This window comes from Ailuropoda melanoleuca, chromosome 16 (genome assembly GCF_002007445.2).
Source record: "Ailuropoda melanoleuca isolate Jingjing chromosome 16, ASM200744v2, whole genome shotgun sequence".
Classification (NCBI taxonomy): Eukaryota; Metazoa; Chordata; class Mammalia; order Carnivora; family Ursidae; genus Ailuropoda; species Ailuropoda melanoleuca.
In genome coordinates, this window is record NC_048233.1 from 85,805,001 (window position 1) to 85,832,287 (window position 27,287).

Sequence of the window (27,287 nt, forward strand, 5' to 3'; positions counted from 1 at the left end):
CGTTTCCATGGGAATCTCGCCCCCAAGGGTCCCAGCTGCTCGACTGCGGACCGCGTGGCCGTTGCTCCCCTTCAGGTGCCTTCGAGCTAGGACGGGGTCTGCAGACAGTTGAGGGGCAGAGTAGGGGGCTTGAGGGGAGGAAGCCAGGCGGCTCTGCCTCCCGGGACCAGCGCTCCCAAATTCTCGGCGTCCGGCCGTCCGCGCGCTCCCGGGGCCTCGGCGTTCTGAGGCGTGGTGGCCCGGGGAGGCCGGGGTTGGCGAGGCCAGTGTCCGCCTCTGGCCCGCGCAGCCCTGTTCGCTTCGCGCCCGCGCCCGGTCCCCGGCGGAGGGCCTGCGCGCCGCCGACAGGTACTCCCGGGGCGCGGGCCGGATGATTGGCGCCGCAGGTGAATGTGGAGGAGCGCTAGCCGGGCGGGGCAGCGGGCGCGCCTGGGGTTGGATCTGGACCCGGGGCTCACCGCTCGGAGCTTCAGGCGCCCTTCTGTCAACGCGGCTTGGGCTGGAATTCTAGGGCACCTTGCGATCGCGTTGCAGAGCGGCCTCTGGCTTTGCGATCCGGGGAACAAGTCCCTTTATCTCTCCGAGCCCGTTTCTTGCCCTGTAAAGTAAGGAGGTTGGAGGAGATGATCTTCCTGGTCTCTTCTAGAGGCTATGGGATCATTACCCCCTCGTTGCCCACCGCGTGCAAGAAGAAAGGGAACTGGATGGTTTAAGCTACAATCTCAGTTCAAGATCTGGAGTCAGAGAAACTTGGGTTTGTGACTTTAGGCAAAGTTATTACATCTCGTGAGCCTCGGTTTTTTTCAGTTGCACAACTGGGAGTAATGATAGTGCCACCTCAGGTGTTTGAAGATTAAACGAGATAATGCATGTAAGTTTTTAACCCCAGGCCTGCACCTGGTGAGTGTTGTCCCAAGTCCCAGCCATCATTTCTGATACCTTAAAAAACATTCCTTGGCTACTGTGAGAACTTTTCCTAAATTTTGGAGTCACTTCCTCTATTGATGGGCAAATCCATTCTCCTAGGCAGGCTGATTTTATAGGCTGATTCCGATGGGGAAGCCTGAGTCTTCTTACCTACGGCTGGGTGCTGAAGCTGCTATCTCCTCCCTTCAGCTGTAGTCTGAGCTATATCCTTACCAGGCAGCAGCTAGGGAGGGTACAAAGCCCAACGCCACGCAGTGCAGAAGATACTTTCCCTTCCTTAAGATTCATGGAGGATGTGAGCACTTACATGCTATGACGCAGAAACAGCTGAATATTGAGTTATATTTATATGACATTTACATAGGACTGGATACACACACATTTATAAGGAATACATAGGAATCCTATGCTACTTGCGTTGAGTTCAAACTTTGTATTAATTGGGAAAACCCTAACAAGGAATTTGAAATTAGTGATAAAATGTATTATTTATTAAGCCTGGGAACTCCCAGTGGCTTCACAAGCCTTCACTCATCCAACAGGCATCTTTATGTGTAAGTTTTATTCTGGGAGTAGTTTTTGACCACCTCTGATGTATGTGGTACTATGTGGGGTCGTTTGAAGGATACAAAGATGTATCAAATGATCTTTGCCCTCAAGAAAACAGTCTGTAGGGATGCCTGGGTGGCTTGGTGGTTAAGTGTCTGAGTCTTGATCTCAGGGTGGTGAGTTCGAGTCCTCGCTGGGCTCCACACCGGGCATGGAGCCTCCTTTAAAAAAAAAAAAAAGTCCATGGAGAAGATCAGTAATGCATACAAAACACATAGTGCAGGAGGGAAGTGATGTGTCATGAGAGAGTACAGGTGTCGGGTGTGCTCATTCAGAGGCAGGAGACACCACTGCTAAGTGGCTGTGTCATGAGAGCAGCAAGCAGCAGACAGCATTTCAGCCAGGCCTTGGAGGATGTGGATAATGTGGATGTGCCGAGAAGTAGGGCAGAGTTATTGTGGGTAGCCCTCAGACATGGGGGAGAAACGTCTGGGCCCCTAACTGGATGTGAGCTCTTAGAAGGCAGGGACTGGGTTTCAGTCAGTGTTTGAGTCCCAGCATGGCGTGTGGCTGGCACGTAGGAGATATTAGTGAAGGAACAAGGGCTCTGAGTTTCCTGCAGAGACAAACCAAGATGTGGTCTTTGTGTTATCCTGAGACCCTTCTATTAAGCTTACATGCTGGCTTACAGACACCCTTCTAGGGGAGGAATGTGAGTAGGCAGGCGATTATGGGGCAACGGCTGTATTGTTGGCACGTTTAGTACAGTAACTGGGAGCCACGTGAATCGGGTCTCGTGAAGGGGCGGGAGGGTTTGGGAGCCTCCTTCCCTGGAAGTGAGCCGAGCAACGACAAGGGGAGGACACTGCAGCCCAGGAATATGAAGTGGTCTTGAGGTCCAGTGACGGATACTCCTTTGGGTCTGTCTTGGGGCATCTGTGACTGTTCTTAGCTCCTCTTTGTCTGTGGCCCACTTCTTCCCCAGAGAAATTTCTCTCCCGCCTCTGAGCCACCTGGGAGTGGAAACCATGTCCTCCGTGCCAAGGCCTGTAGCAGCTGCAAAGGAATGAGGTTGGCTTCAGCAGCGCCATCTTCAGGCTGACTTCCCGGCCTGTCCTTCTAGTCCTGGCAGGGCTGACACTGTGCCGGGAGCTGGCGCTGAAGCTGACCACTCGGAACAGCTGTCCAGTGACCCTGGGGAGCAGAGAACTACCTTAGGACCTGGGATAGAGGAGTCCCTCGAGGAGGGCAAAGCAGAGACTGTTGAGAGGAGAATGGCTTGAGGACAGGGCAAACCCTCCCACATCCTATTTAGACTGCCCCCTGCGATCTGCCATTGCTCACAAAGGGTGAAGTCATCCTCAGAACGAGGAAGCCGGGGAGTTTAAGTGGGTTCAACAAAGAAGGGATGGGGCACCACTGACTGCCGATTTTGTCCCCAGATATGGGATGGTGCAGGACTTGTGGAGGCTACAGGTGCTCCTCTTCCGGAATATGGGACCCAAAGTGAGCTGTTAACTCATCTCCCTGGCAGTGCGTGCTCCCACCCTGGAGTCCTGTTCTTCCTCTCCATCCTGCCGCTCCGGTTTGCTCCCACTGCGGTGGCCGCAGGTAAGTGCCTGCCGGGTGTGCCAGGATTCCTGCGTGGCTAAGTGCCACGTACAGCTTTAGTAACTCTGGACCTGGTGCTCGAGAGGAGGCCCCACAGCTCAGTGTCTGCCGTGGAGGACTGCGTCAGCCTGCGTCAGGGGCATGCTGGTCCTTCACAATTCACAGCGGCCAGCAACTCTTCTGTTACGACTTTCCCTTTTCCACCTGAGGGATCTGAGTTTTTAGGTTATAGACCAAAGAGCCAAATGGTGGCATCGAGACCAGTGATCTTTCCACTGCCTTGGCTGTCACCGAAGGGCTACCATCTGCCTCCTGGTGAGGCCATGGTCATAGGCTAACCTGAAAGTAGACCTGTACTCCCCTTCCTTCCCATTTCAGCCAGTTTTCTACCCATTTTTCTCAGTTTTCCAGCCTGGCCCAACTGCTCTCTGTTGTCAGACATATTTGGCCAGAGTCTCTCTGTGCCGAGCCCTCACTAGACACTGACTTGTTCCCATGGCAGCATGTGCAGCCCCAAGCTGGTGCTCCGCCCCCTACTCTGCCGGATCTGCCTGCTCCCAGGCAGCTGCCCTGGATCGCTGGGACACTCCAGGGGATTCTGTGTCTGGGCTGGAGGATTAAGAATACGAAGCTATTCTCCCATTGGGTGGGGAGGCAAGTTGGCAAAGTTTGCCCAGTGAGATTCCCTGGCCTGGGTAGAAATGCCACACTCCTCTCCATTGGCAGCCGCTCAGTGAGCCTCAGAGGTCAAGATGGAGAGGGAGGTGTGGCAGGAAGGGGAGCGCAGAACAAGCCCAGATGCAAGCAAGGCCTCGTAGGCTGGCCTAGCTCACATCAGACATAATTGTGGGGGTGCATGACAGGTTGGGTAAGGGAGGGTGCTCCTCAAGGCCAGAGAGAGACAGAGCTGATTGTACGTACCCTACAAAATGTATGTGGCCTGGGAAGGCTTGGAACTGGGCGAGTGTGCTTGGGGCAGCAGCTGCCTACCCCAGCAGCACACACGGCTGTGTAGCTCGTTTCTTGGTTTGGCGGACTGACTCCCATCGGCTGAAGGCCTCAAGAGACCTTCTTCACAGCTTGTGGCGTGAACTGTACTGATAACATTGTGCACCATCACCACTATCCATTTCCAGGACTTTTTCATCAAACATCCCATCCCCCCTGGTAATCTCTAGTTTACTTTCTTCTTTTTTTTCTTAAGATTTACATGTTATTTGAGAGAGAGAGGGGGAGAGAGCGCACATGAGGTGGGGAGGGGCAGAGGGAGGGAGGGAGAGAAAGAGAGAGAGAGAGAAACAGATTCCCTGCTGAGCATGGAGCGCTGTGGGGCTTGGAACTGAAGTCAAGAGTCAGACTCAAACAACTCAGCCACCCAGGCGCCCCTCTATTCCACTTTCTATCTCCATAAATTTGCTTATCCTAGCTACCTCATGTAAATGGTATCATTCAGTATTTGTCATTTTGTGTCTGGCTTATATCACTTAGGATAATATCTTCAAGATTTGTCTATGCTTCTAGCATGTGCCAGAATTTCATTCCTTTTGAAGGCCGAATAACATTCCACTACATGGAGAGACCACATTGTGTTTAGCCATTCGTCTCTTGATGGACGTATGGGTTGTTTCCATTTTTTGGCGACCGTGAATGATGCTGTAAACATGGGTGTGCAGACATCTGTTTGGGTCCCTACTTCAGCTTTTCAGGGCATGTGCCTAGAAGCAAGCCTGGGGATCATATGGTAAGTCTATGTTTAACTTTCTGAGCAATTGCCAAACTGTTTTCATAGCGACCAAGAAACTTCACAATGATGCAACATTATTATCTAGATTGCCTACCATGATTACATTTCTCCAAATATCCCTAAGTTTTCCATTACAGCTTTTTTTTTTTTTTTTTTTAAAGATTTGAGACCCAGTTAAGGATCACATGCTTTTAGTTGTCAGGTCTCTTGGTTCTTCTTTTTTTTTAAGGTTTTATTTATTTATTTGAGACAGAGAGAGAGCACAAGCAGGGCAAGGGGCAGAGCAAGAAGCAGACGTCCCGCTGAGCGGGGAGCTGGACGCCGGGCTCGATCCCGGGACTCCAGGATCATGACCTGAGCCAAAGGCAGACGCTTAACTGACTGAGCCACCCAGGCGCCCCTCTTGATTCTTTAATGTAGAATAGTCCTCCTGCCTGTTTGTTTTTCATGACACTGACATTTTTGAAGAATCCACACTGGTTGTCTTGTAGAGTATTCCCCAGTTTGGATTTGTTCGAATGTTTCCTCGCAGTTAGATTCGGGTTAAACCTATTTGCAAGAATACTTGCAAATGAGCAGCTTGGGCAGATGCTCTTTCTGCGTCATCATTTCAGCCGCTTCCTGTCGCTTCATCTCATTATTGCTGACGCTGAATTCGAGCTGGTTAAGATCCCGTCTGCTAGATCTTTCCACTGTCCTTTTCCCTTCATAGTCGTGAGCCGTGGGGTAAGTGAGGCTGTGTGAATATCCCGTCCCCAGCAATCTGTCAGTCATTGGTTTTAGTATCAAGTAATGATCTTGACTTTAATTATTTATTTCATTTTGGTTTTTTTAAATTATATCATACCGTCTACATCTATTATGTGTTTAATGTAATAAGCTATTATTTGTCAGTAAAGGAGAATTTTTTCTTGTCTCCTCTTTTTTCTTTTTTGAGAGAGAGAGGGCGCATGCGTGTGTGCGCAAGTGCGGGGCGGGGGGAGGCGGGAGGAAGGGGCAGAAGGAGAGCATCTCAATGAGGGTCCACACCCAGCACAGAGCCTGTCGCGGGGCTTGATCTCAGCAACCCTGAGATCATGACTTGAGCTGAAATCAAGAGTTGGGTGCTTAAGCCACTGAGCCACCCAGGCGCCCCAAACTCAGCATTTCTTAAAGGAAGACAATGTTATCCAGACAATTTCCAGCATGTAATTAAAAATTATTAGTTATTCAAGGAAGGAGGGAAACATTATCCGTAATCAAGAAAAAAAATCAGTGGAAATATACTGTGAGATGACACCGACGTTGAAATTAGTGTACAAGAACTATAAATCAGTTACCATAAATATGACTAAGATTAAAAGAAAATATGGTGGTCCTTTTTTTAAGATTTTATTTTTTTATCCGAGGGAGAGTGAGAGCTCATGAGCAGGGGGAGAGGGACAGAGGGGGTGGGGGAGGCACAGCANAGGGGAGGGGGAGGGAAGGGACAGAGGGAGAGGGAGAAGCAGACTCCCTGCTGAGCAGGGAGCCCGACTTGGGGCTCAATCTCAGGACCCCGAGATCATGACCTGAGCTGAAGGCAGACGCTTCACCGACTGAGCCACCTAGGCCCCCCAGAAAATATGGTGGTCTTAATGGGGAGTCTTAGCAGAATAATTAAAACTGTAAAAAAGAACCAAATAGACTGAAAAGTCCATTGAAGAGGCTTAACAGAAGATTGAAGAAGGCTTGGAGGAAGAAAAGGCCATGAGTTTAAGGACAGGTCCGGAGAAATGATCTCATCTGAAAATCAGAGACAAAAGTATTGAATAGAAATTAACAGTGGCCAGTGATCTGTGGGATGATATCAAACAGTCTGACATATGTGTCTGGAGTTCCAGAAGGAGAGGAGAGAGAGAATGGGACAGTAAAAAATATTTGAAGAGATAATGATTAAAAAAAAAAATCTGAAATTTGATGAGAAACATTCACTTACAGATTCAAGAAGCTTGGCCAGACACAAATAGGATGAGCGCAAAGAAAATCACGTCTGGACACATCGTAGTCAGACTGATGAAAACCAGAAGTAAAAAAAATATTTTGAGGGGCACCTGGGTGGCTCAGTTGTTAAGCGTCTGCCTTCGGCTCAGGTCATGATCCCAGGGTCCTGGGACCAAGTCCCACATGGGGCTCTCTACTCAGTGGGGAGCCTGCTTCTCCCTCTGCCTCTGCCTGCCGCTCCCCTGCTTATGCTCGCACTCTCTCTGTCAAATAAATAAATAAAATCTTAAAAAAAAAAAGATTTTGAAAGCAGGTAGGTTGCATATCAGGGAATAGTGATGTGGTAGAGGGGAGGACAGAAGACAATGGGATCGCACCTCTGAAGCACCGACAAAGAAGAGTTTCAATCTAGAATTCTGTAGCCAATGAGAATCCCTTGCAATAGGAAGGAGAAGTAATGACATTTTAAGAAAAATGACAGAGGAGAGGATTTGCTGCTGGCAGGCGTGCACTACGAGAAATGCTAAAGGGCGTTCTTCAGGCTGAAAGGAAATTTGGCAACTTGGATCCATAGGAAGGAATTAAGTACCACAGACATGGTAATATCTGGATAAATTTAAAAGCATTGCTTTTTTCTTTTCTTAATTTCCATAAAAGACAAATGTCTATTTACAGCAAAAATAATATTATCATATATAGGAATAAAATATGATAGCACAAAGAATGGGAGAGCAAATAAAGTTACATTGTTGGAACATCCTTACATTTGCAAAATGCGAAGAAGTTCAATTAGACTGTGATCAATTAGTGATGCATATTGTAATTTTTTTTTTAAAGATTTTATTTCAGAGAGAGAGAGAATGCACGCAAGTAAGGAAAGGAGCAGAGGGGGAGGGAGAGAATCTCAAGCACATTCCCAGCTGAGTAGATGCAGGGCTTGATCTCAAAACCCTGAAATCATGACCTGAGCCAAAATCAAGAGTCAGACATTTAACCTACTGAGCTACCCAGGCACCACGCATACTATAATTTCTAAGGCAACCATTAAAAAATAATAAAAATATGTATAACTACAAAGCAAAGAAAGGAAGTAAAATATAATATTAATGATATTTAATATCCTGATTATTGAATTATAATATGTAAATATAATATTAATTATCCAGTTCCTCAGAAGAAGGCAGAATAGGCAGAAAAAACTGAGGAACGAAAGAACATATGAGACAAATTTAAAAAATGTAGCAAGGTGATAGACTTTACTACTATTGATATATTGAAATCCTCACCCCCCAGCACCTCAGAATGTGACTATACTTGGAGATAGAGCCCTTACAGAGGTACTAAGTTAAAATGAGGTCATTAGGCTGGACCCTAATCCAGTATGACTGGTGTTCTTATAAGAAGAGGAGATTTGGGGGCGCCTGGGTGGCTCAGTCAGTTAGGCGTCTGCCTTCAGCTCAGTTATGATCTCAGGGTCCTGGGATCAAGCCCTGCATCAGGGTCCCTGCTGAGCAGGGAGTCTGCTTCTCCCTCTCCCTCAGCCCCTAGCCCCCAACTCGTGTGTGCTCTCTCTCTCTCTCTCAAATAAGTAAATAAAATCTTAAAAAAAAAAGAGAGATATGGATATAGACATGTACAGAAGGAAAACAACGTGAAGACAGAGGGAGAAGTTGGCTGTCTACAAGCCAAGGAGAGACGTCTGGAATAGATCCCTTTCTCACATCCCTCGGAAAGAAGCAATTCTGTCAACACATTGATCTCAAACTTCTAGCTTCCAAAACTGTGAGAAAATAAATTTCTGTTGTTTAACAGATACTTTGTTATGGCAGCCCTACAACCAAACACAGACTTAAACCCAACCATATGAATAATTCCATCAAATGTAAACATTCCGATTAAAACACAGAGCTTGTCAAGACCCCACTATATGATATGTAAAAGAGATACAATTTTTCTACAGACACGGAAAGTAAAAGGATGAAAAAGGTATACTAGGCACATAGAAAGCACAAGAAAGCTGGTATGGCTACATTAATATCAGACCAAGTAAACATCCAGACAAGGAGAATTAGCAGAGATAGAGACACATTTCATAATCAGAAAAAGATCCATTGAACAAGAAACTATAATCCTGAATGTATATGCAACCTGATAGCAGAGCTACAAAAAAATGAAGTAAAAATTGAAGGGGAGAAACAGACAAATGCATAATTACAGAGATTTGAAAACTCCTCATTGATAATTGATAGAATAACTAGATAAAGAAGCAACAGAATATAGAAAATCTGAGCAATGAAACCAACCAACCTGATATAATCGACATTAAAGGACCTCTATCACATCATTGCAGAATGCACAGTGTTTTCAAGCACACGTGGAACGTTCACTAAGCTAGATTATATCCTAGGCATAAAATAAATTTCAGTAAATTTCAAAAGATTGGGGTGCCTGGGTGGCTCAGTCTGTTAAACGTCTGCATTTGGCTCAGGTCATGATCTTGGGGTCCTGGAATTGAGCCCCATGTCGGACTCCTTGCTCAGCGGGGAGCCTGCATCTCCCTCTCCCTCTGCCACTCCCCTGCTTCTGCGCCCTCTCTCTCTCAAATAAATAAAATCTTTATAAATAAATAAATAAATTTATTTTAAAAGGTTAAAATTTCACAGAACATGTTCTCTGATCACAATGGAATTAAGCTAGAAATAAATATATAATAATATATCTGGAAAATCCCCAAATGTTTAAAATTAAAGAATATATTTGTAGGGGCGCCTATCTGGCTCAGTTGGTAGAGCATGCAACTCTTGATCTTGGGGTTGTGAGTTTGTGCCCCATGTAGCATGGAGAGATAACTTAAAAATAAAATCTTAAAAAAAAAAAGAATATATTTCTATATAACTAATGAGCCAAGGAAGAAAACAGTGAAGTTAGAAAATACTTCAAACTGGGGGTGCCTGGGTGGCCCAGTCAGTGAAGCGTCCAACTCATGATTTCCGCTCAGGTCTGGATCTCAGGGTTGTGAAATCGAGCCCCGTGTCAGGCTCTGCACTCAGCAGGGAGTCTGTTTGAGATTCTCTCTTCCTCTCCCTCTCTCTCTGCTCCTCTCCCCACTTTCACTCTCTCTCTCTCAAATAAATTAATCTTAAAAAAAAATCCTTCAAACTGAACAAAAATGAAAGCACAGCATACCAAAATTTCTGTATTGCTGCTAAAGATGTGCTTAGAGGAAAACTGATAACTTTAAATGCGTCTATCAGGAAGAAGAGAGAAAGATTTAACATTAATATTCTATGATTGTACCCTAAGAAGATAGGAAAAGTTTGACAGTATTTCAAAAAGCTAAACATTTTTACCATATGACCCAGTAATTCTACTCCTAAATATAAAATACCAAAGAGAACTGAAAACGTATATTCATACAAAACTGGTGCACAAATGTTTATAGAAGTATTAGTCATATTAGTCAAAAAGTCGAAACAACCCAAATGTCCACCAACTGATGGATGGATAAATGGGGTCTATCCACACAGTGGGATACTATTCAGCCATCAAAAGAATGTAGTCACATGTTACAACATGGATGAATCTTGAAAACCTTATGCTAAATCAAAGAAGCTGGATACAAAAGGCTACATGTTGTTTGATTCCATTTCTATGAAGTGTTCAGAACAGGCAAATCCATAGAGACAGAAAGTAGATGAGTGATTGGCAGGGGAGATTGGCACTGACTGCCGCCAGACTTCTCTGTGGGGTGATGGAAATGTTCCGGGAATTAGTGGCAATGGTTGTACAACATAGAGAGTATACCAAAACCACTGATTTGTACCCTTTTCCTTTATTTTATTTTATTTTATTTTTTTTAAAGATTTTATTTATTTATTTGACACAGATAGAGACAGCCAGCGAGAGAGAGGGAACACAAGCAGGGGAAGTGCGAGAGGAAGAAGCAGGCTCATAGCAGAGGAGCCTGATGTGGGGCTCGATCCCACAATGCCGGGATCACGCCCTGAGCCAAAGGCAGACGCTCAACCACTGTGCCACCCAGGCGCCCCACCTTTATTTTATTTTTTAAGTAATCTCTACACCCAGCATGGGGCTTGAACTCATGACCCTGATATCAAGAGTTGCATGCTCTACTGAGTGAGCCAGCCCGGTGCCCTGCCACCCTGATTTGTACACTTTTAAATGATGAATTTTATGTATGATGTTATATCTCAAAGAGTAAGACAAGCTAAAAAAAAAAAAAAAAAAAAAAAAGTTAAACCCCAAAAAANAACAAGTTAAACCCCAAGAAATGAAATAATGAGAGCAGAAATTAGTGAAACGGAAATATGCAAAGAACAAAGAAAGCAAAACCGAAAGTTGGTTCTTTGAAAAAAATCAATAAAATTGATAAACCCCTAGCAAGACTGGTTAAGAAAAAAAGAAGGAAAATGCAAATTACGAATTATTGGGAACAAAAGAGTAAAAAAGGGGTGAAGGAGAGTAAGGAAACTTTTGGGCAGATCGAATGTTCTAGATCTTAATTGGGTTGATGGTAACATCAGTGCTTACATTTACTAAAATTGTATGCTTAAAATCTGTAATTTTGTTGTAGATAAGTTATATTTCAATAAAATGAAAAAATTAAAAAATTCTAGGAGCGCCTGGCTGGCTCAGTTGGTAGAGCATGCAACTCTTGACCCTCTGGTTGTGAGTTCAAGCCCCACGTTGGGCCTAGAGCTTACTTACAAAAAAAGATCTACATACTGTTATCTCCAATTCAAATCTGACATCTGAGGATTTTGCCTCACCTTCCTTCCGTATTATATCTCCTTTTTTTCCCCAGTGCAATCTCTGGCTTCCAACATCTACATATTTATTCATTTTTTTGTATCCTTCATACAAAAACAGCAAAACCGTTTTAGAATTCCTACACCAATGCCATTATCAACAACAAACCTATTAAGTAAAGATTTTTTGTTGCTGTTGTCCTTAGGAAGTCCATGAACTATATTGAAAATTTATTTGTATTCTTGTATTATTTTTTCTGTATGATTATATTATCAATTTGACATACAGTAAGGTTCAGTTATTCTTATTTGTGGTCAATTTTAGGATTTAAAAAAATTTCCTGGGGCGCCTGGGTGGCACAGTCATTAAGTGTCTGCCTTCGGCTCAGGGCGTGATCCCGGCGTTCTGGGATCGAGCCCCACATCAGGCTCCTCCACTGGAAGCCTGCTTCTTCCTCTCCCACTCCCCCTGCTTGTGTTTCCTCTCTCGCTGGCTGTCTCTCTCTCTGTCAAATAAATAAAATAAAATCTAAAAAAAATAATAATAAAATAAAAACATTTCCTGATATATTTTTGAATTTGTAAAATATTCATCTGATTCAGGAGCTGAGACTATATAAAAAATACTTAGACAAATCTCGCTCCTGTCCTCTCTTCCACCCCATTCTTACCTACTCCCAAAAGGAGACATTTTATTTATTTCTAGCTTACTCTTCCTACATTTCTTCTTTCAGATTTATATCTTTTTTTCCTTTTTTCTTATACAAAGGTAGCACATTACCTATTTAGCAATTTATCCTGGAAATCACTTTGTATCAGCTAATGGAAATCTCTCTCTCTCTAGCTACACGGGATTGCATTGGGGGGGTTACTTGATAAGCTTCCATGGATGGGAACTTAGGTGGTTTCCAATGTTCTATTGCAAATGATGCCCACGGCGAATAAGCTTGTGCCTAGGCTGCTATATGTCTGTGGAAGTGAATCTTCGGGATCAGTTCCTAGAACTAGCATTGCTGGATCACAGGGTAAATGTTCTGTGGTCTTACTAGCACTACCAAATTCCTCTCCCCAGGAGGCTGTGCCAGTGGTATACTCCTACACGTTTCCCCCCAGCCTGGCCAACAGACTGTACTGTCCAAGCTTTTTAGCTTTTGCCAGTCTTACTTGATGGAGGGTGTCTTGTCGTATGTTTAAGGGTGAACTGGAAACTCTTTGAGGCTCGGGACCCAAGCTGCATATTCCACACACTGCTCGTGCTAACAGGTGCCCCGTACTTGTGAAATGAGTAAACAAACAAACTGGTTGGATTTCTCCTGGACTCATCATGTTTGGACTCTTGTAAAACCTGTCACCATGACAGTTGACTCTTGTCCCAGTGCAGGCAGTGCCAGCTGCCCGGCAGAGGTCTAGTGAAAGAGGAGATGGGCCTTCCCCCTGCCAGCGCCCCCACCCCCACCCACCCCCAAGGCCAGGCAGAAGACCCTTCTCTCCCAGTGGAATGTAGTAAAAAGAGTGCAGCATTATGAGCCCACAAAGCCATTGTAGTATGTGGCACGAAGCCCATTTTGCCTTAGAATTGTCTCTAGTACTGTTAATATTTGTTAAATACGTCAACATGAACATGGTAAGTGTTTTTCTTATTGATTGATTAAATAGGTAATATAGTCACGTAGTTCAAAATTCAAAAGCCCTGTTAATAAAAAATTTCCCTTCATTCCCTATTTCCAACCCACCAAGTTACCTTCCTTTCAAAGGTAACTAATGGCATCGATTTCTTGAGTTGCCTTTCAGAGATATTTATGCTTAATATAAGTGAATGCACACATTTTTTTTACCCAAATAGTAGCATATTATATACACTGTTCTATAAATCTGGTTTTTCCCACCTCACTTTTTTCACATATATTTTAGAGCTCATTCTATTCCACACCCATACACACAGAGCTTGCTGGAACGTTTTCGCCGTGCTGTATCCACTGTGTACTGTAACTTACTTTACCGGTGCCTTGTTGGTGGACGTTCAGGCTATTTATAGTCTTTGCTACAAATGGCAAGATAATAAATAACCTTCTATATGTTATTTTATACATACAAACGTGTCTGTAGGATAAATTTCTAGATATGGACTGAAAGAAATGTGTGCATTTGTAATTTTGACAAATAATGCCAAACTGGTATCCAGTTTACACCCCAGCGCTGCGGGACTGCCTATATGGGAGGGTCCTGGGCAGCCCCCTCCTGAGAGCCTGTGGAGGAGGGGGCTGGGTGGTCCTGCGCGCTCTGGTTGTGCTGTTCCTCTCTACTGTGCACCTGTGAGGGCCTCAGATGAGCACTCCGTGGGCTGGCCCAGTGGAACCACAGGCTTCAAAACAGGACGGGAAAAGGAGCCCACTTCTGAAGTTGACAGCTTTGATGTGTCCCTTGCTGAGAAGGCTCTAGGAAAAGATGGCTCCTGCCATCAAGGCCACCGCCCCCCCACCCCAAAGTGACTTAGGTAGAGGCCAGATTTCACTCAGCTGACGCCTACACTGTTCTCACAGGCTGGACAGGCCCAGCAGACCAAACAGGAGGTATGAATGAAGTGGGAAGGTTCTGTCAGCTCTGAGTGCCTGCTGTGTAGCCAGCCCCGTGCTAGCACGCACCTCCAGGATGAAACACTCTAGCCCAGCAGACAGTGGAATGTAGCCATGGGACATGCTCTCATAAAACAGAAGCAGGTTATCATGGAGAGCAGCGGAGAAATCCTCTTCTTAGGGAAGGCTGCGCAGAGAGAAACAGCATGTAGTCGAGGGGAGGATGACTGGACTGGGAGTGTCCACTGGTCTGGGTGAGGTGAAGGAGGCATCCGCCCCAAAGGAGGCTTCTGGGAAATGCCTTTTCCTTCAAGAGACTAAGGGCCAAAGTAGGGCTCAAGAAGGACCTGGGATCTTGTCCGCCTTGTGTCCACCCTGCTCCTTCTAAAATCCTCAGCTACAGGGCCGTCTTCAGAGAGTCCGAGTTCCCACAGTGTCCCATCCACACCTGTCTTGTGGCAGTGTTTGGAATTCGCTTGCAGGTCCTTCTCTCCCCCCACCCCACCCAGGAGGCTCTGGGAGCTTCCGCACTGCGGTTCTGACCATTTGCACCTGCCACAACAGGCACAAAGTCATTGATTTCTAGTTCAGGGCTCAGGTGAATGGACCGGAGACCTAGCAGTCGTGTTGAAGATTGCCTAGGTCCTAGAGGTCATGTGAATCCAAATCTGCCTCAACCCACCACTGCTGTGGCTTCGGTCTACTTCTAGACCAGTTTGGAAACGTGTTCCTTCCCCTTGTGTACTTGAGTTTCTTGGTAAGTTAACTCCTGAAGCGTTTGTGTTACCAGTGCATTTGTCTGAGTTGGACGGTGGGTAAATGCTGCCACACCTAAGTCAACAGAGAAGGAATCACGTGAATCGCATGACCTTCATTGGCGGGTGTGGCCCTGGTAGTCACTGTGGCAGCCGGGCTGCGGGTGCCAGAGAGAACTACAACATGGGGACAGAGGGACGCAGGGGATGAGTTAAGGCGGCCCATCCTCCTCCTTTCCACCTCCTCCTCGTGATATCTTCTGGCAGCATGCCACCAGCCACTCTCGAAGTTCTCAGGAACTACCTGGATGTTGCTCTCCCTTGGCTCTCCAGCCACTCTCCCTTCTCCTTGGCTGGTCTTCCACCTTCTGGAGAGGATTTCCCGAGGGCCATCTTTGGTCCTGTCTTCACGCCCTCTCCCTGTCTCTCTTCACCCCCTGAGAACTCACCCATGCCCATGTGCTTGAGTATCGGTTCTATGCAGGCGATCCACTTGTGCCCTGGATGCCACCTCTCCCGACCTCGCTGCTGGGCTTGCCCTCTGGACTGCCACTGCCTCCTGGATGCTTCCTTTTGGGAGTCCTGTCATCATCTTAAACCATCCATGTGTGAGATCGAGCTTGCCTTCCCTACCAGTTTCCATTTTTCTGCCCATGGCATCAGCCTTCTCTCACCCACCCAAGCTCGCATCCTGAGTCATCTTTGACGCCTCCCCCCACTCCTCCCTTCCCAAACACAAGCCTTGCCACCTGCCTTTGCAACATCTCTTGTAGCTCTCTGTCCTTTGCATTCTGTCTGCTAAACCAGGGTCTTAGTACCCATGTGCTGAATATTTCTTTTAAGATTTTATTTATTCATTTAAGAGAGAAAGCACAAGCTGGGGGAGGGGCAGAGGGACAAGCAGACTCCCACTGACATGTTGCTCCATCCCAGGAGCCGGAGATCATGACCTGAACCAAAATCAGGCACTTAACTGACTGAGCCACCTAGGCGCTCCACGTCCTGAATATTTAATAGCTCCCCAGTGGTGTCCCTGCCTGCAGTTCCTCCCCCTCTAGTCTTTCTGCCTGGCCAGACAGATTCTCCAGAATGATAATTTTTATCCTATCTCTCTCCTGCTCAGCAGCCTTCTGGCACTGTCATCACCATGGGTAAGTCCAGACTCCAACCCTATGCTTGGTCCCAGCCCCTCTTGCCGGCCTTATCCCACATGCCTGTAGGCATCAGATTCTATTCTTGACACATCTGTGTGACCCTGGGCAAGTACTTAACCCCACAGTGCCTGACTCTCCTCTTTAAAATCTCTTTATAAAAAGTGTATCATCATTTCCAGGGGAAAGAAGACACTTACATAGTGCTGGGTATGTCGTAGGCACTGAAACCCTAGCTTCTTACTGCCCTGATTTTTGTAAAGCAAGTGCTGTAGTCTGCACACCTCTCCCCTTGGCGCACACATCTGCCTCTGCGCATTACCTTTGCTCAGCCCGTCCCTCATTCTAGAATGCTCTTCTCCGCCCACCTACTCTTACTTACCCTTCATGGGCCACTGACTCCCATTTTGCTTCCGACAAACGCTTCTTTGCCACTTCCTGCAGTGCTACTCCGCCTGGCTGGGTGGCGGTGGGCGCCCTGGGGTAGATAAGCCAGCCAGAGACCACACGTGGCACGTCTTCCCGGAGGGTTCATTTTACTTGGTAAGTTCATCCATTTTTAATGTTACGGCAACCACTCAGACATATAGTGGAGCAGAATATAAAACTGGCGGGGCGCCTGGGTGGCACAGCGGTTAAGCGTCTGCCTTCGGCTCAGGGCGTGATCCCGGCGTTGTGGGATCGAGCCCCACATCAGGCTCTTCTGCGATGAGCCTGCTTCTTCCTCTCCCACTCCCCCTGCTTGTGTTCCCTCCCTCGCTGGCTGTCTCTATCTCTGTCGAATAAAAAAAAAAAAAAAAAAAGAATATAAAACTGGCCGGAGATTTTGCAGATAAAGGATACAAGTAGTAAGAATATTCAGAGTGGAGGTGTCTTGGGCCTGCCTCCTGATGCACTGGGGGGGTCTGCGTTCATTCTGCAGCAGAAAGGTCTGAGGAGCAGGGGTGCAGTGAGTTGAAGGGATGAGGCACTAAAGTCAGACAGAGAGGACCACTGCGGTGGGACCTGGCTGTTCTGGGCTCAGGGCCCCCACAGTGAGGGTCTCTTTAACACACGGTGCTCTCTCCCTCCGAAGGACTCAGTGTCTATACCACTCACAGTAGCCTGTGTATTACATTGCTTTTGTGGTTTTTTGTTTTAACTTTCCACAGGGGTAGATCTTGACTGTTCAGGAGCACCCTGAGCAGCGGGAGCGCGGGTACAGATGGGGTCAGTGGGGCAGGCAGCCCTGGTGTGAGTCCCGCCCCGGTGTTTCCTGATTGAGCAAGTCTCAGCCTCAGTTGCCTTGTCTGTGAGCCGTGGCTATTACTTACCTAATGACAGTGTTCTGAGTCACTCTAGTCAACCACATAAGGAATGTGCAGCATTCATCCCAGCAGATGGCACGGAGGGCACTTAGTAAACATGACCCCTCCCAGCTGCATGAGGCTCTCAGCAAACATCAGATCGCGAATGTTCCCACCAACACCATACTTTCCCACCTGCCTCTACTCCCACATCCTTGGCCTCCCTTCCTGTCATGCTGGATGCTCCTGCCTGAGGCCACCCTGTCCCTGGGTCCTGGCCCTGGCCCTTGTCACTTTTACAAAGGCCTCACTCATATGACTGCCACCTCTGTCTCCTGCGGCATCAGTACCGTCCCTCTTGGCTCACTCTGTCACTGTGTGATCATGCTCTAGTGTCACTGTATCTGAAACAGAAAACAAGGGACTCCTGAGGGGCTCAGTTGGTTAAGCATCTGCCTTGGGCTCAGGTCTTAATCCTGGAGTCCCAGGATCGAGCCCGGCGTCCAGCTGTCCAGCTCTCTGCTCATCAGGGAGTCTGCTTCTCATTCTGCCACTCACCCTGCTTGTGCTCTCTCTCTCTTAAGTAAATAAATATCTTTAAAAAAATACATTTAAAACAAAAGACAAAACGATACCTCAGAACCCCTCCCTTGAGGGGCACCTTGGTGGCTCAGTCAGTTAAGGGACCAACTCTTGATTTCAGCTCAGGTCGTGATCTCATGGGTCTTGAGATCAAGCTCCACATCGGGGTTCCCTGCTCAGCAGGGAGTCTGCTTGAAGATTCTCTCCCTCCGCCCCTCCCCAGGTTGCACTCATGCGCGCTCTCTCTCTCTCAAGTAAATAAATAAATCCTAAAAAAAAAACCAAAACCCAAAACCCTCCTTTGATCCCACGTCCCTCTGGTCACCAGTCTGTTCCTCCGCTCCCTTTCCAATAAAAGTCCCTGGAAGAGTTGGCATGCTCCTGGTCTCCACTTCTGCTGCCATTCCCTCTGAGCCCGCTCAGGCACACTCTTACCCTGACACTCATGGAAACTTCTTGTCCCCAGGGACCTCTGCATTGCCAACTCCAGCATTCTGCCCTTGGGCTTCATTTTATGAGCCTCTCCAAAGCATCTGAGACCCTGAAATGCCTTCTGTCCAGGCCTCCCAGGCCCGCGCCTCTGGATTTTCCTCCAGCCTGCCACCCTCAGTCTCCTCCCTCGCCTCTAAGCGTAGGCGGTGCAGGCCTGTCCTTGGACCACTTCTCGTCTCCATCTGTACTCGCACAGGTAACATCATCCACATTCAGGGCTTTAAATGCCATCTAAAAAATGCCCACATTCACATCTCAAATTCAGAGCTCCCCAGAACTGCAGACTTGCGTGTCCACCACCTACTCCATAGCTCTGCTTGGGTGTCAAGCGCGAATTCCTGATTCCCCAGCGCTCCCCGTCCCTCGCCAGTCTTTCCCATCTCAGTCGTGGGAACTCTGGCTTTCCAGCTGCTCTGGCCAAAGCCTTTGGAGTTCTTCTTGGCTCCTCTCTCTCAGACCCACCGCCAACTGATCTCCCCACCCTGGTTCAGATCACCATCACCTCTCTCAAGGCCGACCCCAAAAGCCTCCCGAGTGGTTTGCTGCCTCTTCTCCCCCCAACCCCACAATCTGTTCTCCACCAACAGCCAGAGTGATGTTTTCAACACATAAGCTTGATTATGTCATTTATTGGCTTAAAACTCACCAGTGTCTTCCTGTCTCACTAAGATTAAAATCCAGAGTTCTCATCTCAGCCTGAAAGGCCCGTGGGAGTGACCAGCTCCCTCTCTGGCCTCATTTCCTGCCATACTCCTCTCGCCCCCTCTGCCCAGGCACCGCTGGCCTCCACGCTGTTCCTGGACCAGGGTGCAAGCCCTCCTGTCTTGGGAAGTATGCTTGCTGTTCCTTCTGTCCAGAGCACCCCCGTAGGTGCAAGTCCCATTCCTGTACTTCGTTCAGGTCTCTGCTGAAATGCCAGCCTGTCAGCTTCCCTGATCAACCTCTCCAAGCACCCCTGGCATTCTTGGACCTCTAACCCTAATTTTGCCTACCACAGACCGCCACATGGCATAATATTTGCCTGTATGTCTTCTTTCATCTCCTCACCACTAACAACACCCAAGAGGACCTCTAGAGCCTGGCATACAGCAGGTGCTCAGCAGATGAGCAGGGGCGTGGTTGTAGATGGGAAGAGCCTGGTGCACATGGCCGCTTATACCATGTACCTGCTGGTACTGCCGAGCAGCCCCACACAGCTCTTCCGGGCTTCAGGCTCCCTCTCTGTAAAATCTACCTTGACAGCCCTTTAGAAATTTTAGAGAGGATTCATTTAAAGTGCTTGAGGCACGGGCAGTGCCCAGGGGAGTGGGGGCTGAAAAGGCCACTTGGCTGCTCTGTAGGCCTGTCCCCAAGGAGTTAATAGTAGTGCTGTCTCTGTCTACCCAGGATGGAGGGCTGGTACAGCCAGTGAAGGTAAACACAGTGTGAGGAGCACTGACTCCAGTCTCCGCATCATACCATCCCAGGGTCCCCTAAGCACTGTTTCTGCTCCACGCAGCCCCCGTCAAAGCCCGTCAGATGACGGCCGTCTCGGAGCAGGGCCTGCAGGCTGAAAGCCGCCTCAACCCTGCTTTGGATCCGGGTGGCCTCAGTGTGGGAAGCAGAGGTGCTTGCTGGGAATGTGTAGGTCTGGACTTTATAAGGCGTGGGCCCTATGGATCCTCCTCTGACAAAGGACCCATTTTTGTGAGGTGGGCCGCACTGGGCAGTCTAGGTGGCAGGTCAGGTAGGTTTTCTCTGGCTGGTCTCTGAAGGTGGCTAAAGAGTAGTTTCCCTATAAACCACCAGGGGGCGCCATAGGCTGATCAGCTCTAATGAGGACTTGTCCCGCGGTCTATTAAGGTGTCTTTCTTCCGTCCCAGGTCTAGGGTTGGGCGGCAAAGGGAAAGCATAGTGCTGGTTCTCTCCCACCTATCTACTTGCTGGTTGCTGCCAGCCCAAGCAGGGCCGCATTAAGGGACTGGAGGTCAGACTTCCAGACTCAGTGTTCTTTATTGATAAGCATTAGTGAACCCCTTGCCAGTTCTGCCTTCAGATTCCCAGCCGTAAGTGGAGTGCATCTTTGCCTCTTAGTTATCTGCTTCAGTCTGCCTGTGTCCAAGGCTGTGCCTATTTGCCACAGTATTCCCAGGACCACAGTATTTGTGGTCAGGGAGGCCTGTAGGAGGCATCTGAAAGGTCATGGCCAGGTCCTTGTCCTCAGAGACCACTCTTCATGTAGGAAGTGCAAGCTTCAGCTGTATTGGCTCTCAGAGGGGGCTCCTGGAGCCTGCTGGTTAGATGGAGGGTTGAGCCTCAGAGACTTCCAGATTCAGCCTCTTTTCTCTCTGTATGAGGCTCTATTCCTGCCAAAGTTTCTTCACAGCAGAACTGAGCCAAGGGGGCAACACCTGGCTCTCACTTGAGTCTTGAGGTTCTGGGACAGCGGGCAGGAGGTCTTGGGTGGTGCCTCAAAGGGGATAGAGGTGCCAGAGGCTGTGCAAGGGGAGGGGGGAGGGAGGGAGAAACCAGAGAGAGTCAGTTAAGTCCTTCATCTGATTTCACCAGCCCCAATTCTTGGTCATGGCCTATAGTCCTTGGCCAACCCCTCTCTACTAAATAGATAGTCCCTTGGGCCCTGGGTGCACCCTTCCCCCACCATTAGCTCAACGATAAGGATTATTAAAGCAATCTTCTGCCCTCCTGAGCCAGGCACCTTAGAGAACCTTCTTGCCTGTTCAGCAAGGCCCTAAAGCCTGCATCCATTTCTCCCTCAGGTCAGGGCAGCCCCCACCCCGGGGGCCAGCAGGCTGGTGGTGCCTGATGAAAAACCTGGCTCCCCTGAGAGCCCTCCCTGGCCTGTCTCTGACCTGCACTGGAAGCGGGGATCTCCAGGGTGGGTCTGTAGCACCTGACGCACTTCTGGGGGAGGCTCCAAACCCATCTGCTCCGCCCGATGCCAGCGCTGCAGCCGTGTGATCCCTGCCAGGGTGGGAAGAAGACTCTGGCGCCTCAGGGGGGGTGGAAAGAGTTCAGGCTAGACAGTGCGTGTGGAGGGGTGTGTCAGGACCTCCACACCCCCTCGTCTCAGAAGACAGTGCCACAGAGGGGCAGGCAGGGGCTTGGGTTGCTTCAGGGACGTGCGGGTGACAGGACTGTCTCCAGGCCATGTTCGTGGGGCCTGAGAGCGTTCTCACCTGTGCAGGGCCCGTACTGCCAGGCGAGATCAAACTGCCTCAGCAGCTCCAGCTCTGCTTCATCCACGCTCAAGGGCTGGGGCTCGGGCTCTTCCCCTGTAATGACATGCTGCTCCTCAGGCCTGCCCAGGCCCGTGCCCTGCAAGGCCAGTCCCCTGGCCCTCGCCTCACTGCTGCCCCGCTGCTCCCGAGCCCTCGCCACCCCTTTGCCTCTGCCGGCCACGGCCAGGCCTGGAGTAGAAGTAGACGTGCTTCACTCCCCTTCCGTTGCCCACGTCCGCCCACGTCCTCTCATGCCCCTCAGCGGTGTCCGCTGCTCCCGCCCCCCCCCGCACGTAAGAGACCTAGCTCTGGTGCCAGCTCCCCCTTGCTGTGCCCAGCGGGGCCCTCCCTCCTCTTCACTACGGGGTAGGAGTCAGTGATGAGCCGCTTCCGGCCCATGGCGGCCACCCAGGCAGGCAGAGAAGGAGGCGATTGCGGGAAAGGAGAGAGACAGGCCAGCGGGCACGAGAGAGACAGCTGCTGAGAGAGAGAGAAAAGGGCTGGGGCCAGAGAGCGAGCCCGGGGCCAGCGACAGGCAGACAGGCTGACCCAGACAGGCAGAGAGGAAGTCCGCTGGTTCCAGGGTATGACGCCTGTCCCCCACCCCCACAAGCGCACAAACATCAAAGACCTAAACCAATGGTTGGCCGCCTCTGCAGGGCGGGGCCCGACTCCAGCCAATGGCAGGTGGGAAAGGCGGAGGGGGCGGGGCAGCTGCGGCAGCTGTGTTCTGGGGGAGAAGTGGTGAGGCTGGGGTGGGGGACCTGTCAAGATGCCCCAGACTGCACCACCTCCTCTTGCCCCCCTCCTCCCCGTTGGTCTGCAGTGGGTCTCGGGGGACTTATAGAGCGTTATCCTCAGCCTCTCACTTCCCGTTTTCCCTTCCTAGGCAAATGTTCTTTTCAGCCTCAGTAATCCCCGTGGCCGGTTGGTAACTCCCCAGAGTCCAGCTGGAGCCTCCACTCCCACCCCTTGTCCCACAGAGCCTTGTGGGGGCAGGTCTGGAGGTCCGAAGAACGTTTGGGCTAATCCAGCCCCCTTCCCTGCTCCCACCCCACCCCCACCGTCCCCAGGAGACGTGGCTGGAGAAGCCCATGGGTTCCAAAGCTCCTTTCTCACAGTCTGTGCCCAAAGACCCTGCCTGCTCTTAGTCCAGGCAAGCGTTGGCCTTGTCGACTCTCCGGGGGTCCCGTAGGCTGCCCATGCCTACCCTACTAGCCAGGAAGATTCCACAGTGAGCAGGAGGCCAGAGTGGTTGTATCCCCAGGTCTTTATCAGTAAAATCTACCCTGTTTCACTAATGTGACAATATAAGCAGAAAACACCAACGATAAACTAAACACTTATATGGCACTTACGGTGTGCCAAGTACTGTTCTCAGCACTTTCCCACATATTCACTCAACTAAAATAGATGTAAAGTGCTTTTTTTTTTTTTTAAAGTAATCTCTACCCCCAACGTGGGGCTTGAGCTCACGACCCCGAGATCAAGAGTCACACGTTCCACCAACTGAGCCAGCCAGGCGCCCCATAAAATGGTTTTTCAAAGTAGGAAGTGCTAATCGTCACAAGCGTTGTGGGGCCCCAGTTAAACCACAGTTTCTCTGTGCCCTCCCCACCCAGGAGCTCAGAGGCTAATGGCGTAGGCAGATGGGACACACAAGTTGTCAGCGCAAAGATAAAATTCCTAACAAACAGGAAAGGGGAGAAGGGTGGGTCAGAGAGAAGTTGGACCACAGGGTTGGCTCAGCACTGGAAGACCTCCTGGAGGAGGCGGGCTGCTGTAAACAGTGTCTCTCAATTCTCCACCCATGACCTTTGTCCCTTGGGCTCCTGTCATCGCTGAGTCACCCCTACACCCTCCTCCCCCTCACCAACTTCCTGGCAGCAGGCAAAAGTGCTGGTCAGTGGGAGTCTGGGAATCAGCACAGGGACCAGCCCAGCTCTAACTGCCCTTTAGAGATCCCATCCAGTTTTTCCAGGAGTGCAAGGGCCTGCTTAGACGCTTCTGCCCCCCCCCTCTTCCACTGCTCTGGGGCCTGGGTGCTCTGTGTTAGGAGTAAGGTGGGCATAAGAGAGGAAAATGCTCTGGAGAGTAGACCACCGAAGGGGCGAAGCAAGAGCAGCCATGTCTTCAGGGGCCTCCCCCTGCCTGGCTCTCCTCATCCACTTCCTTGAGGAGGGCTGAGTGGGAGTCAGAGCTCGTGAGTGCGCTGCACAGAGCTGGAGGGCCCTTCCCTGCTTTATTTTCTGGGCTGGGCCTGGCCTAATCCCCCATCTGCCTCGTGGACTAAGTGGGGCCCACATTGAGGGAGACAGGGGCCCTGCTGCATTGGGGAGGAAAGCAGGAGGCCCTCTCCACCAGGTCTGGGAAGGGCTGAGGTGCGGGGGCCAGTCAGGCCCTGTGCACTCTACAGAGGGGTGCCCAGGCTCTGTGGGACTGACCACTCTCTTCCCAGAGGGCGTTCCCAGAGGTGTGTGGCACCTCACTCCTGAGCCCACAGAGCCCTGAGGGAGTAGGAAGCCATGGGTGGGGCAGACCCCTCCTCATTCCTGGTCCTTCCCACCCATGAAAGCTGATAGCCGTGGGGCCCTGCCACCGCCCAGGGAGCGTGAAATGGGGTGTGCCGCTGGGCGGCCACAGTGGCTCCTACTGCGGCCCAAGCTCATTCCCTCTTTCCTCTGGCACCCTGACCTGCTCTGTGGGCACGGTCTGGGCCATCCCCGCCAGCTGCCCCCAGCTCTGCCTGGCCCAGGCCCCGCTAGCCTCTCCCACCTAACCTGGAAGATGTCTTGGCCTTCAGCTTTCCCCAGTCCCAAGAAAGAATCAGGGCTGTCTGCTCCAGTACAGGCACCCTAGGACTGGTTTTCTGGCCTGGAGTGGAGAGAACTCTCCACAGGCAGCATTGCCCTCCTGTCCTAGTCAGGCAGTAGTGGGACTGAGCTCAAAGGAGTTGGTACCCAGGAGTTTTGGAACCATCCCTGTCTAATTGGCTTTCTTCCCCAACTCGGTTTCTGGATCCCTGAGGTTTGCTGGCCACTAGAACCTTGGCCTGCCCGTCCTCAGGTCTTTTCCTTCTCCACTCCTCTAACCTTGTCTGTCCCCTATCAACTTTTTTCCTGGAACCCCTGTCCTGACTCAGGCAGCCTCCTGGCCTATCCCCAAAACTGCTATCGTGGGGCCTATCACAAGTCAGGCGTCAGGCTGGAGGGCCAGGCCAGTCTGAGTTGGGAGCTAAGTTCTCCCTCCTTCAGGGAATTTCCTGAGACCCAGGAGCCTGTTTCTGTGTCAGCTCTGACCCCCAGAGGCTGGTGATGGGACTAGCAGGAGTGACCTTTGCACCTCAGCCTGGGAACACTCAAGGGCCTTGCTTTAGGCCAAGGCCAAAGTCTTGGGAGAACCCAAGAGAAAAGGAGAACAAAGAACTGGAATAGGAGCCCAGCACCTTCCTGAGGGCTGAGGCCCACTGCCTACTGCTCCAAGGGGAAGGGGGATTAGGCCTGGCTTAGCTCAGACAATGTGGCAGGGTTGGGGGGGTGCTCAGCACTGCGCAGGCGCCTGCCTGGGGAGCCCCTTCCCCCTCCCCCTGCTCACAATGGGGCTGGTGGAAAGAGCCAGCTAGAGCTAGGAAGGTGGGGGCAGGTAGAGGGAGGGAAGCAGCTGCCTGGGGCCCAGCAGGCTATGGGGCGTAGCCTGTTCTCCTTCCTTCTCTCCAGCACCCCCCTTCCTCAGGCCCTCAGGCCCTGCCACCCACCCTGAGCTGGAGATTCTGGGCAGCCAGGCTCATATCCCCAGCCCCCACATATTCACACACCCTGGGCCCCATTCCCCACCCTGTGGGCCAGAATTCTTTCAGGCAGCTCCTCCTAGTCCATCATGACCCTCCCAGACACTCCACCTCTCCCTGCTCCGGGGTCTCTGGCCTAGTGGGCTTAAGAGGTAGGAGCCTGATAGAAGGCAAAAGTTCCCCTGTGTCTGGGTTTTTCTGCCACTGGCTGTCTTCTCTACTTTGTCCCAACCACCCCCTCCAAAGCTCCCATCACCTCCCCTTTCACCTTGGCCAGCCTGGAGAAATTCTGGGGAGATTTGAAAGAGATCCTTCTGGCCATTTCTTACCTTGGCCACCAGGTGTCAGACTTTGTCTAGCTGGGAGGAAAATCCTAGTTAGTTTCCACCCCATCAGCCAGGCCTTAGAGATCTGGGCAAGTTGGGGAGCGGCCTAAAGGTGACCTCTGAACTCGGGAGGCTGAAAGACCCTGAAGGTTGAGAGAAAGAAAGGGCTGGAACTCTAGTCCTACAGTTCACAGCTACTCCCTCATTGTCCCCACCCCCACCTCACTGACAAGGGCTTTGTCTACTGCTGGGAATTGGGGAACCAGGCTGAGTCAGGGAGCTCAAGAATTGCAGGGACAAAGGCAGGGACAGTTGTGGCTCCAGAGAAGAAGGGGGAGCTGAGAAGCAGCCATCCATCAGAACTCTCAGCCAGGGGCCTGGATCACTGGCCCTTACCCTGTAGGTTAAGGGGAACAAGGGCCTCCCTTGGCCCTTCCCCGTTTGGGGTGGCCTTGGCAAGTGGGTGAATGTGTGCATGTGTCTGTAAGATGAGTGCTTGAATGAGTCTCTTCATATACTGAGAGCGCCCTAAGTCCTCGGGTGTTGGGCCAGTCCGTGCAAAAGCAGAAAGCTGACAAGGCGTCACTACCCTTTTGCCACCCTTCACCTCTCCTATACCCACTCCTACCCCTGCCCCCAACGTAGCTTCTCCCAAGTGACAGTTCTCCATCCTCTCCACGTCCTCTCACATGCAGGTGCATTTCCAGAAACCCAAGATGATGCTGAGATTTCTAATCCAGTCCGTGCTATCGGGATAGAGATGATGGGGGAAGAGAGCCTTCTCTCCCTCCCTCCCACTCTCCCCAGCCTTCCTGGAACAAAAGGACTTCTAGAGATGTCCTCTTCTCCATGGCACTGTGGGACCCCAGGCATTCCAGGTTCTTAAGCTGACCTCTGCATACCTGGGCCCCTGACTCTAAGGCCACACTTAAGAAGTGGGACCTGGGATGACTACCACTAACTCATCACATCTCCTAGAGCCGCTGTGGGTAGAGAACCAATAACAAACAAATTCACAGAAAAGCCTGGTGACTTGTCATTTGCCAAGAGCTACCTGCCTCGTGGTCCACAGCTCCAAAACCCAAAGAGGGGACTCCCACACCCCGACACCATCAGTAGGGAGCTATTTGGGGGAAGAGTTCAAGAACTCAAACTTTTGGGGCGCCTGGGTGGCTCAGTCGTTAAGCGGCTGCCTTCGGCTCAGGGCGTGATCCCAGAGTCCTGGGATCAAGCCCCACATCAGGCTCCTCCGCTGGGAGCCTGTTTCTTCCTCTCCCACTCCCCCTGCCTGTGTTCCCTCTCTCGCTGGCTGTCTCTCTGTCAAATAAATAAATAAAATCTTTAAAAAAAAAATAAAATAATTAAAAAAAAAAAGAATTCAAACTCTGAAATGCCCTTCCTGGCTCGGCTCTCCTCTGTGTCCACCTCCCCCACCTTGCTCCTGGGGTGCCCCCTCTGCATCTTCCAGGGGAGTCACTTCAGGCGCTTGCCCGCCCTTCCCGGTCACTCTCCTCCCTTCTTTCCCTCTGCTACCAGCCCTGTGTGCGCTGTGGCT

At 50.2% G+C, this 27,287-nt stretch overlaps 1 protein-coding gene and 1 long non-coding RNA gene across 2 annotated transcripts; one reads left to right on the forward strand and one right to left on the reverse strand.

The window, feature by feature from the left end:
- Positions 1 to 100: 100 nt before the first annotated feature.
- LOC105238529 lies at positions 101 to 27,002 on the forward strand. The gene is made up of 4 exons (XR_004621185.1): positions 101 to 348; positions 2,919 to 3,087; positions 18,376 to 18,597; positions 26,428 to 27,002. It is a non-coding gene; the product is annotated as an uncharacterized LOC105238529 (long non-coding RNA).
- POLD4 (DNA polymerase delta 4, accessory subunit) lies at positions 20,375 to 22,203 on the reverse strand. The gene is made up of 4 exons (XM_002921276.4): positions 21,922 to 22,203; positions 21,578 to 21,673; positions 21,251 to 21,362; positions 20,375 to 20,876 (listed from the first exon to the last, which is right to left on the reverse strand). The coding sequence occupies exons 1-4, from the start codon at positions 22,016 to 22,018 to the stop codon at positions 20,852 to 20,854; spliced, it is 330 nt and encodes a 109-aa protein (XP_002921322.1). The 5' UTR covers positions 22,019 to 22,203; the 3' UTR covers positions 20,375 to 20,851.
- Positions 27,003 to 27,287: the final 285 nt, after the last annotated feature.

Bases quoted from the DNA above. Each gene is read 5' to 3' on its own strand.
- POLD4 (XM_002921276.4), bottom strand. From the start codon at position 22,018: ATGGGCCGGAAGCGGCTCATCACTGACTCCTACCCCGTAGTGAAGAGG. The intron at 21,363-21,577 runs GTGAGAACGCTC...CCACCCTGGCAG, and splicing joins GCAGTACGGGCCCTGCACAG to GGATCACACGGCTGCAGCGC. The intron at 20,877-21,250 runs GTCAGAGACAGG...CCCCTTGCACAG, and splicing joins GATCCCCGCTTCCAGTGCAG to CCTCTGGCACCTCTATCCCC.